The following is a 20,612-nucleotide window of genomic DNA, read 5'->3' on the forward strand; positions in this document are numbered from 1 at the left end:
TGTGACTGTTGCAAGTCCTATTTCTAAATCTTGGATTAGGATATTCCCATCAAGTGTTGTCATGTTCCTGATGAGTCAGCGCCATACTAGAAGAGTTCCAAAGTACTATTGTGACAGGTTCTCAACCCGCCTGAAAGTTGAGCTAAGTATGAAGTAATATGAAACGCTATCTGGGTGCTCAAATGTTAACTTGGTATATTGAACGTAGGGCTTTAAATGTGCATCTGCTGTTCACTTTCGTGTTTCACCCTGTAGTAGAAGTGTATACTCACAAGCTGATGGATCAATGTGAGTTTAGACCATTGAAAGAGACGCACAATTTTCTAAAAGTGGTAATCTCATGTTCCTGCAATGTAAGGGTCGGATACCTCTACTCTGAACAGGTTTTACCACATCATGTAGGTAAGAGGATGAGTAGAGCACTGTATGTGGGTCAGTTGTAATTTGGGGTTGGGACTGATGGTTTGAGTTTTAGATGGATCTATGTCCGAACTATATGAATGCTGGTGCAGTAGATCTTCGTGTCTTTCTTCCCTATGAAATACAAAATATTATCTTAAGAGCACGGAGTTTGGAACTCACTTGTAGACATGGCTGACATTACAGCCGATAAGGAAGAGTTCATTCATGAGAAGATTAAAGTCACACAGGATACTAACTGTGTGCATATCTGCGGTTTCTTGGTGCGGGACTCGGGACTCGTGGAACTTGCCTTGCCCTCTAGTCTCTCTCCTGAGGGATCACCGCTACCCCACGCCACGCCACGCTACTTCTTGCAGCACCCGCTTCGCGGGTGCCGCTTCGCGTGGGGAGCGAGGGTCTGACTGTGTCTTCTTTCCGGTGTTTGTCCAGCAGCCATCAGGAGCAACGAGGAGCTCGGGGGTGGCGGAGCAAGCGCCAGGGACTGCATTGCCCAGGAGCCGTAGCGCAGTGCAGGAAGCGACGCCGCGCCCCCTGGACACCACGCCCCCCGCCCGGCCAGGTGTAAAAGACCGGGGCTTCTGCTACACTGGTGGGATACTAACTGTGTGCATATCTGCGGTTTCTTGGTGCGGGACTCGGGACTCGTGGAACTTGCCTTGCCCTCTAGTCTCTCTCCTGAGGGATTACCGCTACCCCACGCCACGCTACTTCTTGCAGCACCCGCTTCGCGGGTGCCGCTTCGCGTGGGAGTGAGGGGCTGACTGTGTCTTCTTTCCGGTGTTTGTCCAGCGGCCATCAGGAGCATCGAGGAGCTCGGGGGGGGCGGAGCAAGCGCCAGGGACTGCATTGCCCAGGAGCCGTAGCGCAGTGCAGGAAGCGACGCCGCGCCCCCTGGACACCACGCCCCCCCGCCCGGCCAGGTGTAAAAGACCGGGGCTTCTGCTACACTGGTGGGATACTAACTGTGTGCATATCTGCGGTTTCTTGGTGCGGGACTCGGGACTCGTGGAACTTGCCTTGCCCTCTAGTCTCTCTCCTGAGGGATTACCGCTACCCCACGCCACGCTACTTCTTGCAGCACCCGCTTCGCGGGTGCCGCTTCGCGTGGGGAGCGAGGGGCTGACTGTGTCTTCTTTCCGGTGTTTGTCCAGCGGCCATCAGGAGCAACGAGGAGCTCGGGGGTGGCGGAGCAAGCGCCAGGGACTGCATTGCCCAGGAGCCATAGCGCAGTGCAGGAAGCGACGCCGCGCCCCCTGGACACTACGCCCCCCGCCCGCAACGCCCCCTTATCAAGGATTGCCTCTCGCGCAGCGGGAAGCGCGCGGGACGCCGAGCAAAGCCCGGGCAAAGGGCGGGCCCTCTTTGGCCCTCAGTGGCCGGAAGAGGACGGGACGGGCCACGGACCCTGGCTCCATCCCAAGGACCTAGTACATTCAAGTGAGACATTGAATTGCTCATATTCCATTTTAATTCATTCCTGTTCTGTAGGGAAACTGTTGCATTACACTGAGGTAATATAGCCTTCTTGTTACCTGATAAACATGCCCACAATAACTATAGATCCATCGACATCTGGCCTACGCACCTTGGATAATTTTCTAGTCAAAAAAGTTACGCAAATAAACAAGGAGCGTAGGGCATCACTAGGCAGTAATAATCTTTCATCTGCCATGGATAATGTGCTCAATGATACTGTAGAAGGACTAGAAGGCACTCTAGAACACGCCCCACATAGTATAGAGGGACCCCGCATAGCGGTACAGGCACCGGCACACTCTGAGAAGTCCGTGGACCCGCTTAATACCTCGGAGGAAGACTCAGTAGTGGATGAGTTAGTAGAGGTCCCTCCTACACAAAGACCAGTGAGGAAGTGCAGAAAGACTCATGGGAGGCATGGGGGAAATGTTTAAAAACTAAATCTCACACTAATCCACCCAATAACTCCAAAGCCACTAACAGCGCAAGTACTCAGGGCCGAGAAGAAATTAACCAAGAGGGTAATAATAATGAGGGAAGCGTAATTTTATCTGACTCCAACTTAGAAGCATTAATCAACACAATAGTAGGAAAGCTGGAGGCCAAAATTACAGATTTAATTAGCCCAATAATGTCCAGATTGGACATAGTAGCTTCTGAGGTAGAAAAATTGGGCAGTTTGGTGGTGGCACATCTGACCCCCGCCCCAGGAGTTACAGCCCCTAAAATTATTCCTGTTAGGGATGGGAAGGAGAATGCAGCTAGGGGACAGAGTGTGCAGCAGCAGCAGCAGCCAAACCCTCAAAGTTCGGTTGGCGCTGGGGCTGTGTTACCCACTGCTCCAGTAAACGAGCCAACTCAACAGGCCCCTGTATCCCTGGGTATTCATGCAGTAGTCCCACAGAGGGCTAGACTTAGGAATGTAAATCTCCCCCCTGATTGTGTGCCATACGTGGTGGTGTTAACCAATGTTCCACGCTACAAAGAAGTACCAGCCCAACCACATGGAGAATCCCATGACTCCTTAAAAAATAAAACGGTGGCGTGGCTAAATAAAAACTGTGGTTACCCATCTCGCTACTATGACCAAATTATATCTACTGAAAGGGTCAATTGGGTTGGCCCACAAGGAAAGCGACTACGGGGGACTGCGTGGTTGTTAACTTCCAGCACCCCCAACATGTCGCGACAGTCTTACTGCGCGCATCCTCACTGGTTTATAACGCAAGCAGTGTCAGTGTGCGCCCCTTGGGATACTTCTACGCGCCTGATCAGAATTTCCCTAAAAATCCCCCTAAATATTCTCGTGGGTACAGGCCTATATCACATGCTCATACCCCAATTCCGGTAGTACCAGATAGGTATAACAATAATATCAACGGGCCGAATGGTTGGCAGACCCCGGCAGCAAATCTTAATGGTTGGCAGACACCGGTAGTAAGTTTTAATGCTGACAATCAGAACAGGAGAGGGTACAATGTTCCCATACATAACCGCTTCGAAATGTTTTCAGGGCTGGATGCCTGCGACTGACTGAGGGTCTCAGAGGGTCAGAGCACCGTACAGTCTCCCGCAGGACAACAGATAGAGGTGACAGCACCAATAACACCTAAAAATAATGTTATATGTTGGAACGTGGCGGGTTAAGAAAACAAAATGCAAGATGATAGCTGGTTGTCATACATTAGGGGCTTTCAGATTATCTGCCTACAAGAGACTTGGTCAGTAAAATGTAAATTGTACATTGAAGGTTATAAGGCATACTTTGTACCTGATGTACCAGCAAACCGGGGAAGACCAAAGGGTGGTATGGTAATGTTTATATCGGTAGCACTGAAATGTACAATCGTTAGTAGGCCATCAAGTAATCTTGGTATACAAGGTCTAGTTTTATCTGCTGGCAATTGTAAGGTTGGTTTGATCCATTTTTATAATTCTACTGACAATGTTGTAAGTTACGGCAATTTAGAAATTTTTAATGAATATATAGGCACCACAATGAGGGATTGCTCACATACCTTGTTGATCATGGGCGATTTTTTATTTTTTTTTGCAGAGTTTTATATAGCGCGAACTAGACCCGAACCGAACCGAACCAGGTATCAGAGCGCTTTACATATTTTTCCAGTTACGTTACATTTTATTCCAGTTACTTTCATTTTAGGCACGGGGAGATTAAGTGATTTGCCCAGAATCACAGGAGGTTTTGGCGTCGTTACCGAGACTCGAACCTAGTTTCTCCAGGTCCGAGGTCGGGCGCCCTAGCCGTTAGGCCAACTCCTCTCCCTAATTTTAATTTTGATTTTAATACTCACCCATGTGGTGACCCCCTAAGGAAAAACCTCCAGGAATTACACTGTCCCAGAATAAATGGTTTACATCTGGAACACACCACGGAGGGGGCGTGTTTTAATAATCTTCTCAATGATCACGGACTCACTATAGCAATGGCACTATGTGACCCCTCAAAGCGTTTTCTCACCCCAACTTTTAAAGGACATGGAAAGGGGACGTTTATTGACTATATGTTGTTAACCCTGCCCATGCAGGTCTTTGTGCGTTCATTTTCTATAGATAACAACCCATTTAGCGACCATAACCCTCTGACTATACATTTAAGGGGGCCCTGGGTGGCTAGCGAAAGTCGTAATCTGGTTAAGGGTAGGGTAACAGCAACTGATGGCAGACGCCGCCTAAAATAGTCCATGTGCACCCCGGACCTCATATATCGGAACATCCAAAATAACTGTAGCGATATAATCGGTAGATGCACTCAGGTTGATTCGGACCCAACTCAGGTTCTGTCGGATTTTCAGAGCCTAACAGATAAAATAGCTATTTTAATGACAGAACCTCTAAAGAGTAGAGGGAGGGAGGGTCCGAGGTGGTTCAATAAGGATTGCTCTAAAGCAGCTCGTGATCTCAGAGTTGCCTTGGCGATAAAACCAAGAAACAAGGAATTACTACAGAGATCACGTAAAGAATACAAATCAGTCATTGCCGCACGGAAGGAGGTACTGAAGAATGAGGCTTGGGCTGAGATCCTGGAACCACAAACATTGAAAAACAGTGCTAGATTTTGGGCGGCGCTTAAGAAACCCTTCCTGGTGAAAGACTCGGGCGAAGGGTTAGAATGTGTCATAACAAAAGATGAATGGGTTGCACATTTTAAACAATTGTACGGGGGAGGTGAAGCTAATATTGTATCCTTTGAATGCACTAATGGGGGTCCTTGCCTTAATGTTAGTATAGGGGAGGTTTTAGTGGGAATAGAGGGGCTTACAGCGGGCAAATCACCAGGCCCTGACGGGATACCCCCGGATCTATTTAAATCTGATCCTAATTTCTGGGCCCCGATTATTGTGGCGGTTATCAACGCAGCCGCGAGAGTTGGATGCCCGTCATCATGGGGGCTCTCCACCATTGTACCTATATTTAAAAAGGGGGATAGGGACAGCCCCCTTTGTTATAGGCCTATCTCCCTGATTAACTCCATGGCGAAACTAGTGGGGAGAATTGTTTTGCGGCGTCTCTCTGAGTGGACACGGGACAACAATATCATGTCTATTACCCAATATGATTTTTGTAACGGCCGCTCGACCACAACCCAATGTCTAAATCTCTTCCTAATACTTAGCAAATATACTATTGCCCAAAAGGGCACGGTCCACCTGGCCTTCATGGACCTATCCTCAGCTTTCGACTGTGTTAACAGGGGGAAGCTGTGGGGGTCCATGAGGGATAAGGGAGTTGATAGTGGTATTATAAACTTTTTGTTGGACCTCCACAGTAACACAAGTGCAAATATAAGGTACTGCCAGGACCTGTCAGTAACTGACGATTTTAGAACAGGGAAGGGGGTGCGGCAAGGCTGCATACTAGCACCTTTCCTTTTTAACCTTTATATAAATGAGTTGGATGGCGTTTTACAGGAGGTGAAATCAGACAGTCCAAGAGTGGGGAAAAGAAGTATCCCCGTTCTGCTATACGCAGATGCGGTGCTGTTAGCAAGAACCGAAAAAGGCCTCCAATTGCTACTTAATGCATTTAAAAAGTTCATGGAAGATAGAGATTTGTTAGTGAACAACTCGAAATCTTTCATTATGCAGGTGGGGAAACATCCAAAGAGACAATACACTTTTAAACTAGATAAGGCAGTAATACCACTTTCTAACACATTCTCCTATCTAGGAGTTCTCTTTGACTCCAAATTATCTTGGGCCCCACAACTTGCTAAGAAAAAATGTGACGTGACTAGGGTCAATGCCTCCATTTTTAATTTCGCTTCAAAACTTGGAAAAAAGCCTACGGCTGCTATGATCAAACTATATGACGCAAAATCTGTAGCAACTGCAGCCTATGGGAGTGAGCTTTGGGGCTATATGGTTGGGGAACAACTCCAGACCACAGAAAATTCGTTTTACAAACGGCTCCTGTGTGTTCCGCTCTCCACTTCCAACTTTGCAGTTCATGAGGAACTAGGAGTGGGGTATTTGAGCGATATCCTGTCCCTACGACCTCTGTTATGCTGGTTGAAAATGTGGTTATGCGAGGATATTCCCCTAACACATTTAATTGTTAATGACTTTATGGCTCTTGAGAATGCGTCAGGTACTCCCTGGCTGAAGTACTTAAAAACCTGTTTTACCGAGATGGGTCGTCCCGATCTGTTTGAACACCCGTCAGGAATTGGAAAGGTGGACATTGGTCTAGTCAAGCAGGCGTTTCTTCAACGTAGGAAGGCTGAGAGGGAGGGTGTTGAGTTACAAAAAGTAAGTGTAAGGAAATTTATCATGGTTAAAACATGTTTGACAACAGAGCCTTACCTACTCGGCACTTTCAGTACTCACGAGAAGTTCTTGCTAACAAGATTCAGATTTAACCTGTTTCAACATCTGCTTATCAGACCTAAAAAGGAGAGCTTCTGCAAAAATCCATCATCCTGTGGCTGCGACGGAAAGTCTCCACAGGATATGATGCACTTTATGTTTTTATGCAGATTTTATGAATTCCCTCGTAAACGCTTTTTAATTGCTCTTTTAAAAAAAATGAATTTTAACCAGATACGACCAGCCTTTTTATATTTACAATTGCTGCACAGTAATAGTGTTCTTCAAGTTCTTGAATTTTTAAAACTGTCTCTTAAACTGCGATCTTGTCTTGACCGATGAATGAATTAATGGATGTAATGTAATTAGTTCTCTCATTATTTGTTATCATATTTTATTTAATGATATTTGATGTATGTATTGTATGTTTCATTGTACTTTTATGGTTGAAATACACCGAATAAAGTCTTTTGAATTGAATTGATTAAAGTCACACGAGGACTGCATTTCAAAAGGCTGATTTATTGTTCTGGCTGGCAGGTTAATATCTAACAGGTGCATGAGCCCACCAGTTTAATTTAAAAAAAAACTCTTTGGACATGGAGAACCCATCCCCAGACCTATCCTATTACTCCAGGATGGCCATTTGGCAGGATTTCCAGGTGTACACCTACACAGCTGATTCAGGCAGAAGTCAAGAAAAACCTCTTCACATAATCCAATGTGAGGGTAAGGCCAGTACTCAAGGGACAGGAGCTGCATGATTTGAAATGGAAGTTGAGAAGGAAGAAGTGGATGAAATTCTGTCCTTCAGCTCTGTGCTCAGAGCATCCAAAGAGGTGAGCAGAGAGGGTTTGGGCCAATACTAATCCAGTATGGTCAGGTGACGCTGACCTATCCCTCTTACAGCTGACCCTCCCTTGGTGGAATAGGGTTGCAGAAAGGGGAGAATCCTAGGGATATCCTTGGGTTTAGTGAGCCTTCGGCATCAAGATGACCTCTCAACGATTGTTGTGATTAGCTGGCCAATGAGCAGTGACAACAGGGACCGCTGCCTGCTACTTCTTCTGCTTCTCGTCTTGCCTGTGTTCACTACAGAATGGGCAGTAATGCAGTGTCTGAGCACTGTGATGCGGATGGTCTCCTTTGCTGCTATGTCTTGCAAGAAGGTATTCTGCTTCCTAACCAAAAGGAACCTCCTTCTCTACAACAACGTGCACAAGACAAGAGTGAGTCACAACCACAGAAGAACCATGTCTTGTAGAACCATGTCAGCTTGGGTACTTGACTTCTTTTTGTGTTGAATTTTTTTATTGAATTATGCAATAAAATACATATTAAATATCAACGTAATAAGGTAAATAAGAAAACCTTATTTGCAAAATATTTGAAAAGAATAATGAATTGATAGATTATGAAATTTACTCCTAGTAATAGAAATAAGGAAAAAGTTTAACAGTACTTACTCTACAATCTGTTATAAAATAACAATACAAAAGGTATGAATGTATCTTATATGTAAGTAACGGAATGACTAAATAAATATAATCAAGATTAAAAGAAAGAAGGAAGAAAGAAAAAAAAAAGGAAAAAAAAAAAAAGGTGCCAGAGTAACGGGGGGGGGGGGGGGGGCGGGGTGAGGGAGGGAAAGAAAAAGGATAATGAGAATGAAATAGTACAGGAAAAGCATATGAGCATATGAGATAATAAAATTAAGTAGGTAAAGGATGCACATTAGAAGAGGGAGTAGGGTTAGAATCGTCATCCAATGTGGTTTCCAAAAAGGGGGACCAAGTTTGAAGAAAGATGTCAGCTTGGTCCTGAAGATTGTAAATTGTGCGTTCAAGTAAGGCTGTCTGCATCATTGCCACCAACCATTCTTCCTGAGAAGGAGCAGATGAAGACTTCCAATGGCGTAAAATGCAAATTTTGGCTGTAGCCAAAGCAGTGTGAAGAAGACGAGTCTGTGGCTTAGAAAGTTTTGGAAAACCACGGAAGTCATGTAAAATAATGGTGGTACTTGACTTCTATGTTGTTAGTGTGTTTTCCGAGGTGGGCAGCTGCTTATTCATCTCGAATTATTTACTGAGGAGGTCTTTGCTCGTTATATGTGCTAACGAGCAGATGAGATGAAGCAATTTCAAAATATTTTCCATATTGAGTGTGTCTATCCTTCTACGTGACATGTAGTGGGGCAAAACATGACTTTCAATGAAGTCAATGTATGAGCCCTGGGGTCTTCTTCAATGTTTTTCTGTGGTCCTGTGGCCCTGTTTTCTACTGAATGGATTAGGGTTTGCTCAGTCGATGTTCCATTTCTGTTATACCCTACTTCCCCTGCTGTCTTTTACTTTTGTTCCATCTGTTCTTCCTGCGATGCCTGACAGGCAACGTCTATGCCCTGAGGTCTTGGTTGTCTCGGGCTCCCTCCGATCACCACTTGCCTGGACATGTAAACGGGTTTCGAACTGCTCATAACTGTCCTTTAGGTTGGCCTTGGCTCTGTTCTATCGTGAGTTTGGCTAGGGGTTAGATCCATACATGCTCCATTGTCCTCAGATGATGTTGGATCATGGATTTGTGTGTTCCGCGTCAAGGGCCTTCGCTGTTGTTCAAAAATCGGATCAAGCTTCCTGCTGGGAGGTATTTCATTCTTGGCGGTTGTCTTCCCTATTGTGCGGGGTTGCTCCCAGATCCTTAGGGAGGGAGTTCGCCTATTCGTTTTTTGTCTTTTCTTCAGTCTTTTTTTCTCGTGCATGAACAAAGGCTTGTTGTCCATAACTGTAGGGCTGGTGGACCTTGTGTTGTAGGTGGACCTGGTCCTAGTGGTCTCTCCCGTTGTAACCATCCATTGAATCTGGTTGTTATAGTACTCCGTTGTGGTAGATTGTGAGTATTCTTGGAGTTGGCAGTGATGGAGATGTTGGGACTGCTAATTCTGTTTGCCCTGTTCTTTTTACCTTGTGCTGACTCCGTAGGAGGTTGGCTGTTGCTCGGACCACAGCTGGACTTGCATTCTTCTAGAGACCGTGCCTTGGGGCTGTCTCTGCCTGCATCCTCCCACCCATTTGAGTTCTGGGTGCTGGTTTGGGGAGGATCCAATCCTATTGTGTCACCGACCACCGCTGCTACTTTGGCTTGTGTACCTTGTTTGTCTGTCACCTGTCCATGGTCATGTGGAATGGACTGGGGCTCAGCGTATTCAAGAGTGATGTGGTGTCCTCAGCCTTCTTGTCTGCCACTGATTCCAGGTCCTGGAATGTGTTGAAGGTTGCTTGGCACTCTTCGAACGGGTGGTTACAGTTATCTCTGTCTTGCTGCTGGATGGGGTCTCAATGATTGCAGCTACTTAATAAAGTCTCTGTCTTCAAATCTACTGCCTCCAGAATTCTTTATCAGAGAGACCCACCTCCACATTTTGGCAACGAGGATGGGATTTGAACCCATCGCTTTCTATGGAAGGCATTCTTGGGGGTCTGAAGGGTGCTAAAGTCTACCAAGACGATGTGCTTATTTTCGCGTCCAATGAAAAAGAACATGACAAAAGACTCAGGCATGTGCTACGTAAACTTCAAGATGCTGGCCTCACCCTCCGAGCTGATAAGTGTAAGTTTAATGTCAAGGAGATTGAGTTCCTTGGTCATTTTGTTTCAGCAGAAGGTATCAAACCTAAGGCAGGTCTGTTAAACTCTATAATCCATTTGCACTCACCTTCTACTAAAGATGAACTCATTAGGTTTTTAGATATGGCTGAGTTTTACCATAAATTTGTTCCAAACTTTGCTGGCAAAACTTTGACACTAAGATCTTTGTTAAAAAAGGGGTGCAAGTTTGAGTGGACCAATGTTCGTGAAAAGGAATTCACAGATATTAAACGTCTGCTCAACAATGCACCCTCTCTGAGTAGGTATGACCCTTCCAAGCCCTCTTACCTCATGACCGATGCCAGCTTCACTGGAGTAGGGGTTGTTTTGTTAGACAAGATTGATGGAGTTAAAAACCACCTTGTTTATCTCCAGGCCTCTAAGTGGCTCTGAATGTAATTACTCTGTCATAGAGAGGAAGCGCTGGGTGTGTTCTGGGCTGTTCGTAAACTGGATATGCAAATGGGTTGCAGCCATTCAAGAATTTGATTTTGATCTAACATATCTCCCTGGTGCCAACAATGTTTTAGCAGACTGCTTCTCTAGGCTAGATACTGAGAACGAGGAAATGTCTGCTGATGTTGAATGGTTTGGTGGTGAAGAAATAGCAGAGGAAGTCAATGTGTGCCTGATAAGTGAAGGTGTCATTACAGAAGATGAGTGGAAGAATGAACTTGTGTCTGATATGACTTTACAAAATGTAATTGCCATGGTCAAAGTAACGTGGTGTGAGAAGAAAGACTGTGAAGATATTCTCAAGAGTTTCTGGCATGTCAAGGATGATTTGTCTGTTGTTGATGGATTACTTTTGCGTGGCAGTAAGCTGGATCAACCTCTATCCTTGAGGGAAAAGATAGTCAAGAATACTCATGCCTCTCACATGGGTATTGCCAAAACCAAAGAGAGGGTCAGGGGAGCATATTGGTGGCCCAGAATGGACGTCTATGTAGACTTGTTTGTGAATGTGCAGACTGTGTGAATTGTGACAAGTCATTAAAGTGTAGGACACAACCCATGGAGATTAGGGATCAAGCTACTGCCCCTTGGTCGGACATTTGCATAGATATTTTGGGACCAGTAAGATTAAGCTCACAAGATCTTTATGCCATAGTCTGTCTGGATATATTTTCACGATGGCTGGAGATCAAGATTGTTAGTTCTGTTGTTGTGAACTTTTTAGATGAACTTTTTGAGCGGGAGGGCTTTCCTTGCACTATCCTGTCAGATAACGGTGTCCAATTTACATCTCACCTCATGGAGGATTTTTTGGCCTCGAGAGAAATCATCGACAAGAAGTCCTCCTTATATCATCCGCAATGTAATGGCGTTGTGGAGAGTTTTTTTTAAAGGTTCTTAAAGAAACGTTGGAACAAGCTAGGTCTTGTGGTGCTTGCTGGGAATCTGCCTTACGAAAAAAGGTCAGGGAATGTCGCTTCACCCTTCATTCTTCAACAGGTATAGCTCCATTTCGCCTCTTTAAAGGGAGCGTAGCCAATGTTGAGATGACTTCGTCTTGGATCTCATCAAAGAAGGCTTTGGTTGATGAGAAAGTAGACAGCACAGATGGCTGGGAAGAAAGATAGAGAAACAAGATGAATGAGAGAAGGATTCGTTATGATGAAAAGAAGGCTGTGAAGAGCACTATTGTCAAAGTTGGTGACTGGATCAAAATCAGGTTGCCTAGGAAAGGGGCAGGTACATCTAAGTTCAGTCAACCTATTTGAGTGATTAAGCTGCTCTTTAAGAATGCTATACAGACAAGTGATCACAGGATGTATTATTTATTTGTTTATATAGCGCTAGAATCGACCCCCAAAGAGGTATCTCTGTGCTTAAACGGACTCTGAGGAGAGGCTGAGTATCCTGGCATGCTTAGCAAGTACCGAAGAAGAAGGTTTTTAAAATTTCCTGAATTTTGTATGCTCTGGGCACTGTCTAAGAAAGACAGGAAGCTCATTCCAGAGACACGGGCCAAGATAGGAGAGAGCCTTCCCTCCCAATCTTGCCCTTCTTATACTGGGTACTTCAAGAAGATGTTTACTACTAGAGCCGAGAGCTCACAAAGGTGCGTAGGGTATGAATTTCTCCGCCAAATAGGAAGGGCCCAGGTTCTGGAGTGCTTTATGAATAAAGCAATAGGTTTTAGACTTGATCCGTAGGCGAATGGGCAGCCAGTGGAGCTTTACCAACAGGGGATGTGAAGGTGACCTAGGTGGTGCATTCTGGACCAACCGTGCGGCTGTATTTTGGACTACTTGTAGTCTGCTGAGTTAGGTGTCATTGGCTGAGATCAGTAGACCATTACAGTAGTCCAGGCGGCTGAATACTAGAGCCTGGACCAGAGTTTTCCGATTGGAGTCAGGAAATAGCGGGAAGACTCTACGGAGTAGTCCTATTAGATGGAAGCAGGACCCAGCTGTCTGAGCAATATGCTCTTTTAGGCTAAGGGCCTGATCTATTCGGATACCCAAGTTGTTTACTACATGTTTGGGGACCAGGGTAGGGCCCAAATCTGATAGCCACCAATCAGGAGTCCACAGGAGAGGGGCCTCTCCAAAGAGCATTACCTCAGTTTTTCCCACATTACATTGTAGAAAGTTATTTACCATCCATTGTGAGACAGCTCGCATTCCTTCAGAGAAGGCCAACTGGACCGCAGCTGTGAGTTTGCTGAATGGAAAAAGAAGCTGCATATCGTTGGCATATGATACGGGAATTAACCCGTATGTCCTTAATAGATTGGCCAAGGGAGCGACATATATGTTAAATAATGTTGGGCTCTCCCTTGGTCAATTCTATTGGAGCCGAACGATACAAGCCAAGATTAACACTCTGTGAGCGGCCAGACAGAAAACTCCTCATCCATGATAGAGCTGACCCTCTCAGCCCCACATCTTCCAATCTTCTGAGCAAGACACTATGGGAAACTGTGTTGAAAGCAGCGGATAGGTCCAACAGCACCAGAATCATAGAATGTCCTTTATCAAGGAACATTCTGATGTTGTCTGTAACTGACAGAAGTACAGATTCTGTGCTGTATTTGGGCCTAAAACCAGACTGGGAATGATCTAAACATCCAGTCCGTTCGAAAAAGTTAGAAAGGTGGATATTAACATGTTTCTCCATTAGCTTGCTCAGGAATGGAAGAAGCGAGATGTGGCAGAAATTAGACAAATCCGTCCATGGAATATTGGGGTTCTTACGGATGGGTCTCACCTGAGCAACCTTTCACTCCCGTGGATCTAGGCCCTCTGTGATGGAAAGATTATTAAGGGACTGTACCACAGGGCCAAGCTGTTTGGCCAAGGATGGGATCACGTTAGCAGGGATGTAATCGGACGGGGAACCAGACTTTATCAGATGCATCAGTGTTTCGACCTCAGTCACAGTGATGATAGGGAGATTATTGAGTAACGTGGGGTTAACCAATTTGGCAATATGCAAGGACACAGGATTATTCTGTGAATTACCTGCCGTCGTGATTTTACCATATATCAACTCTATCTTATGAGAGAAATATAGGGAAATGTCATCGCACAACTGTTGGGAGGGTGATTCAAGGCTTTCACATGCCTTCGGATTAGTAAAGGATTGAAGAATTTGATATAAGATTTTTGATGAATTTCCAGCCTGTATTAACTGCGATGATATGTGCATTTTACATGCAGATTTTATGTTTTTGTGATAACTAGTCAGGGAGAGGTAATATTGATTCCTATCTGTTAGAACTGGCTATTTCTGGTAGGCTAAGGCTGACGCCAAAGCCAGGCAGAAACCACCATTCTAGTCAGGGCAAGGAAGTCACAAGCCAAGATAACCCCTGCTCACCCCCTTGGTAGCTAGGCACGAGCAGTGAGGCTAAACTCGGAGGCAATGTGTAAAGCATTTGCGCCAGCACACAACAGCAACAACATCCTAGGCACACCACAAAAGGAACTCCACACAAGGTTATGTAAAAATAACTTTTGTATTGTCAAAACACATCAGATAGAAATCACACATGTACATTGTGCCAACTGGCACGGGCAATATTCATAAGGGATTATTTACAATACAGGGCCACGTGGGTCACTGTCAGAATCAACACATTTAGAAATAGTACTTTGTAGATCATAGAAGATAAGATATAAAACAAAATAACAGTTATAAATGACATCCAGTAACTACTGGGAACAGGTAAGTACCACCTACGCAACCCTAACCACCTTAGGAGAATGTCACGCAGGGGACCAGGACCTCACTAGGACCACCTGTACTAAAAAGAACAACCACCTAAGTATCACACAGCATTTAGGGGTCTAGGAAAGAACACATTACCCATGATGCATAAATATACATTCAGAGGAGTAGTAAAGGGAAACACATGATGCATAAACCTACACATTTAGTGGTGTTAAGAACAAAGCACATGATGCATCACAAACACATTCAGAGGTGCAGCGCTAGGAGACACATGACGCCTAAAACATTCAGAGGTGCAGCGCAGGGAAAGAAAGACACATGATGCCTGAAAACATTCAGAGGTGCCAGGACAATACAATAGCGCAAAAACACACAGTAGGCAATTACCATCCTAAACATAGCAGGTAACCACATTGCGCAAAACTAAACATAAGCCACCACCTGTGGCAGTCCCTAGGCCAACTGGCCTTGTTGGGGCTAAGACGCCCTGAGTCTCAATGTCAGGGGCCTAAACGGTGCAGGTGCCCACTACTTGCTGGGCACCTGTGGACACTCACAAGTGCCTAAACGCTGCAGCTGGCACTAAGTGCTGCGCAGCCGTGACTGGCCAGGCACCTCTGTGCCATCTCTGTCCCTCTCAGGGACTCACTCTCCATCTTGCGCCTAAACGGTGCAGCTGCCCACTAATTGCTGGGCAGCTGGAGACAAACTGCGACAGGGTCCTCACTGACCCTAAAACAGGACTGCGCCAACTGTTGGAGCCATACAGGCTCTGAAGTCACATATGCGCAGGCTGTAGCCACATTCGAGCCACACAGGCTCTAAAATCACTGGTGTTCCCCAAGAGCCTCACTGGGCTCTAAACATCATGGGGCAGGGAGCCTCGGGGCTCTACAACAAAGCATGCTCCCAAGAGCCTCTCCCAGGCTCTCAGTAAATAACCCTGCCCATGAGCCTCTCTGGCTCTTAAAACAGATATGGCCCTTCAGAGCCTCGCTGGGCTCCAAATACAACAACGATGGCCCCACGAGCCTCTCTGGGCTCGCAAAACAGACATGAGCCATGAGCCTCTCAGGGCTCTTAACAAATGCGGCCACGCGAGCCTCTCTGGGCTCCTGATAAAATACTTGCGGCCGCGAGCCTCGCTGGGCTCAAACAACTAGGAACTGGCCCTCGAGCCTCTCAGGCTACAAAACAATAGGAGGAGTCCCCCTCGGGGGACTCGGCAGCCGGGGAAGCTCCACGGCCTCTGAGCACCCAGGCGCTCGCGCTGGAGGGGAGGGCGGGCACCGGCAATGTACCCCGATGCCCCTCCTCTCCTTCTCTGCAACACTCACCGGGTCTGGCAGGCTCGGCGGCGGGGACGGAGTGCTTCCGCTCCTCGGGATTCTTGTGGCAGCGTCTCCTCTCTGGGTGCGGGGCTCCCCCTCGATCACGGGAGCCCCACAGCGGTCGCCGCCATCTCCTTCTCCCGTCTCCTCTCTCGGCCGCACTTCCGCCTCATGGCAGGCCCCGCCTTCGTCACGGCCGGGCCTGCCTGACTTCCGGTTTCGAGGGCCGCCAATGGCAGCGCGGCCCTAGGTGGGGAGGCGGGTGCAGCGCCTCGGATCTCCGGGCCAGCGGCAGTGATTCCACGGGGCAATGCCGGGTGGGCACCGGCCTCCAATAATTAAATAAAAACGGGGTGGTACCTGTAAATAAAAATATAACAATATCGGGCATAAAGCAGGGTGGCACCTGCAAAACCTCACGCAAAATGCGTGATAGCGACACGCTCGCTACGGGTCCAAAAATCAAGCGCTCTCAAGCGCTAGGAGACAAAATAAAGCGCTTCCATCGCGCTGGGGGCACTGGCAGCACCCACAGGCCCCTAGAAATGACCCCTACAGCAAGAAGGGTCCACAGAAGTTCTTCAGGGGCTGCAGCAAAGTCCTTCCAGGCACTTTAGGCTATAACAAGCCTTGGCAAAAGCAAGAGAAAGTTCCCAGAAGTCTGCAGCAGGGGACCCCAGGCAAAGGTCCCCAGGGAAAGTCCATCAGGTGTCCAGGGGCTGGGCAGGGCCCAGGGATTCCCCTGGGCCCAAGCAGCAGCACGCCCCTGGCAGATTCAAGTTGAAAACAAGAACATTTTGGAAGGGGACACAGCCCCTTCTTATACACAGATAAGTCTTTGAAGTCTTTGTGCAGGCAGTGTGAGAACCAGCTAGGACTGGTTATAGGGAAGTCCTGTCAGTATCAGGGACAGAGGTGACAGTCGCCCAGCGGGGGGGTGGAGCCAGCATTGGGATCAGGCAGCCACAGCCTCATTCACTCTTAGGTGCTATCTCCACCCACTTCCCTGGCAGCAGATGCTGCCTTTCATCCACGGGCTGACTCAGACAACCTCCTGGGGCTCTGCAGCCCCTGTCACCCTCAAACCAGACAGTCAATCCACAAGCAGGCCCAGGCACTCTGGGCCAGGCTCACCAGCCAATCACACGCCAGGCACAAATTACACAAATATGCCAACTTCTCAAAGTGGCACTTCTAGACTAGACACAACCATGCCGCATACACCATTACGCAGCATTCAATCTCACGAGTTCACACATACCAAACTCGACCCTGCACTCCCCACACATCAGGTACTACCATGGGCATACATATTCCCCATTCATTCCTATGGGAGGGCAGGTCACTCACCACACATACACAGAGAGCTCACGCACTTTACACTGTACCACAGTGAAAAAGTGCGCAGAGGCCTACAATTACCAACACCAGGTTCCAGAAACAGGCTAGGAAAAAGCAAAAAGTATCGGGGTGAACCTGCCAAAAGGGCCAGGTCCAACACAACCCCCTTCCAGCCAAAACGCAGGGTAGACCAATCACTCCACTGATGGGCTTCCTTGCTTTGGGCGACAAAACACGGACACGGGCCCGCAAGGAAGCGACACCTTCCAGTTTTTCGCCACTCTGAACCTACATGGTTTCCTCCAAACAAGAACTCTCTGGCCCAACTAGGACACCCCACTGGTACAAACTAGTCATCCATAGCCAGGACCAGGGCCTAGGCCATCCAAATATCACAGGTCCTGTCCAAACCACAGAGTGGGGGGCAGTAACCCCTGGCACACAATAGCCATTCTCCACTCTCTCTCTCAGTGTAGCTACAACTACCACTGAACCTTCAACCTAGGGACCACACCCTCAGGCTGACCAGAGGTCACGGGCAAGAACGCCCCACCCTACCTCGACTTTTGGGGTTCCCCCACCCTCACAGGGACGCACCCACCAGAACGCAATTCTCCTACCAGTTCAGGACCTCACTCCATCACTGGTCTACCACCTGGAAACTATTTCACTCCTGAGGTACAAAGCACACAGCACAGTCCCTCTTCAAGCAGGTGGGGGGACACAGCACACCGCAAAATCCCCTTTCCTCCACCTTAGTAGAAACAACAGACTGCAGGTGGGCCCCAGAACACACAGCAAGGGCAGCCCCCTCAGTCTCTTCAGCTGATCTACTTTGGCAGAGATTCCTTCTTGACCTGGAAGTTTCCTAATCTCCCAACCTAGAATCTAAACCCTCAGGTTGCACCGGGGTCAGAAGTACACCGTCCCTCTGCACCCCCTTCCAGAGTTCTGCACCCTCCCACCTTGGAGTGGTACCTCGGGAAGCCAAACACCAGGACCGCCGGAGTTCTGGTTACAGACACTCCCCGTCTTCTAGACACAGGAAGATCCTCCTCAAATGACCTGTAAGTACAGCCTAGGCCCCTGACCTGGCGCTCCCTTAAGGAACCCTCCAGGCCCTGAGATAGGGTTTCGGGCCAACGTGGGACACACCGTCCCACACTCACTCCGCCTCCACTGAGACAGGGCGTGAGCCCCTACACCCCTACCATCCTAATGGGACCCAGCTGGGCTACACATGAACCTCTTCACCTACACAGGATCATCAGATACACAAGCCACTACTTTTAGAATCACTCCCTAATGCCTCTGCAAGACATCTAGCACACCGCCAGACAACCAGCTATTTGTCCAGTGCCTCTGCAGGACCTCCTGCACACCACCAGAGGTACACCTCACGTGCAAGCTCCTTAAAAAAAACTTACACCAACTCCTCCAGTTCAAGACACCACTCATCCACACACTCCCCCTCCAGACTGGTGAGACAGTTCCTCACTGCCTCTGACTCTCAACCTGTCACCCTCTTACTGAGCACCAGGCACCATGCTCTGGGAACTGGGAATGGGACTTCACGCACTGGACACACTTAAGCTGCCACCACTGGATCCTACCATACTGGGGAATCCAGACACACACACTACACTCAGGGGATAACCACCCTCCAAAGCAAGCAATTTCTCCTCCACACTCCCTCTTCCATCTACCCACACAGGGACAGGAACAGGAATTGGACACTGGACCCAGCAAGGGATTCCTAATCTATGGGAACCTCTCCTCTACTGGCGTCCCGCCCTGTCACTTTCTCTCATCTGCCACTAAACATAAAGTGCAGGAACACAATCTGAAAATGACACTCTTGAGGAAAAACAAAATCAAAAACAATAATCCCAAACATGTGACTATCTGAAAAAATGCAGAGTTTTGTAATGTAGCCAGTTGTCGCTGTGGCACTGCGCAAACACAAGTCCAAATCCGCACCGCTGACCAACAATGTTAGAACTGGCTATTTCTGGTAGGCTAAGGCTGACGCCAAAGCCAGGCAGAAAGCACCATTCTAGTCAGGGCAAGGAAGTCACACGCCAAGATAACCCCTGCTCACCCCCTTGGTAGCTTGGCACGAGCAGTGAGGCTAAACTCGGAGGCAATGTGTAAAGCATTTGCGCCAGCACACAACAGCAACAACATCCTAGGCACACCACACAAGGAAATCCACACAAGGTTATGTAAAAATAACTTTTGTATTGTCAAAACACATCAGATAGAAATCACACATGTACATTGTGCCAACTGGCACGGGCAATATTCATAAGGGATTATTTACAATACAGGGCCACATGGGTCACTGTCAGAATCAACACATTTAGAAATAGTACTTTGTAGATCATAGACGATAAGATATAAAACAAAATAACAGTTATAAATCACATCCAGTAACTACTGGGAACAGGTAAGTACCACCTACGCAACCCTAACCACCTTAGGAGAATGTCACGCAGGGGACAAGGACCTCACTAGGACCACCTGTACTAAAAAGAACAACCACCTAAGTATCACACAGTATTTAGGGGTCTAGGAAAGAACACATTACCCATGATGCATAAATATACATTCAGAGGAGTAGTAAAGGGAAACACATGATGCATAAACCTACACATTCAGCGGTATTAAGAACAAAGCACATGATGCATCACAAACACATTCAGAGGTGCAGCGCTAGGAGACACATGACGCCTAAAACATTCAGAGTTGCAGCGCAGGGAAATAAAGACACATGATGCCTGAAAACATTCAGAGGTGCCAGGACAATACAATAGCGCAAAAACACACCGTAGGCAATTACCATCCTAAACATAGCAGGTAACCACATTGCGCAAAACTAAACATAAGCTACCACCTGTGGCAGTCCCTAGGCCAACTGGCCTTGTTGGGGCTAAGACGCACTGAGTCTCAATGTCAGGGGCCTAAACGGTGCAGGTGCCCACTACTTGCTGGGCACCTGTGGACACTCACAAGGGCCTAAACGCTGCAGCTGGCACTAAGTGCTGCGCAGCCGTGACTGGCCGGGCACCTCTGTGCCATCTCTGTCCCTTCCAGGGACTCACTCTCCATCTTGCGCCTAAACGGTGCAGCTGCCCACTAATTGCTGGGCAGCTGGAGACAAACTGCGACAGGGTCCTCACTGACCCTAAAACAGGACTGCGCCAACTGTTGGAGCCACACAGGCTCTGAAGTCACATATGCGCAGGCTATAGCCACATTCGAGCCACACAGGCTCTAAAATCACTGGTGTTCCCCAAGAGCCTCACTGGGCTCTAAACATCATGGGGCAGGGAGCCTCGGGGCTCTACAACAAAGCATGCCCCCCAGAGCCCCTCTCAGGCTCT

At 47.5% G+C, this 20,612-nt stretch overlaps 1 protein-coding gene and 1 long non-coding RNA gene across 4 annotated transcripts in view; one reads left to right on the forward strand and one right to left on the reverse strand.

Annotated features, from left to right (window-relative positions):
* LOC144782133 (F-box only protein 27-like) overlaps window positions 1–20,612 on the reverse strand; it is a 572,295-nt gene that overhangs the window by 216,790 nt on the left and 334,893 nt on the right. Inside the window, exon 1 of one of the 3 annotated variants that reach the window (XM_078661311.1) lies at window positions 583–922. The exons of the other annotated variants lie outside the window; for them this stretch is intronic. Within the exon in view, the coding sequence (XP_078517437.1) occupies window positions 583–668 (86 nt within the window). The 5' untranslated portion in view covers window positions 669–922. Of the gene's footprint in view, window positions 1–582; window positions 923–20,612 lie in introns of those variants that run through there. 3 annotated transcript variants of the gene reach the window in all.
* LOC144782134 (uncharacterized) overlaps window positions 1,336–20,612 on the forward strand; it is a 501,576-nt gene continuing 482,299 nt past the window's right edge. The window contains exon 1 of the long non-coding RNA XR_013601111.1: window positions 1,336–1,860. This is a non-coding gene — a long non-coding RNA (uncharacterized LOC144782134). The remainder of the gene's footprint in view (window positions 1,861–20,612) is intronic.

The sequence above is a fragment of the Lissotriton helveticus genome, chromosome 9, assembly GCF_964261635.1.
Source record: "Lissotriton helveticus chromosome 9, aLisHel1.1, whole genome shotgun sequence".
In the NCBI taxonomy this organism is placed as follows: Eukaryota; Metazoa; Chordata; class Amphibia; order Caudata; family Salamandridae; genus Lissotriton; species Lissotriton helveticus.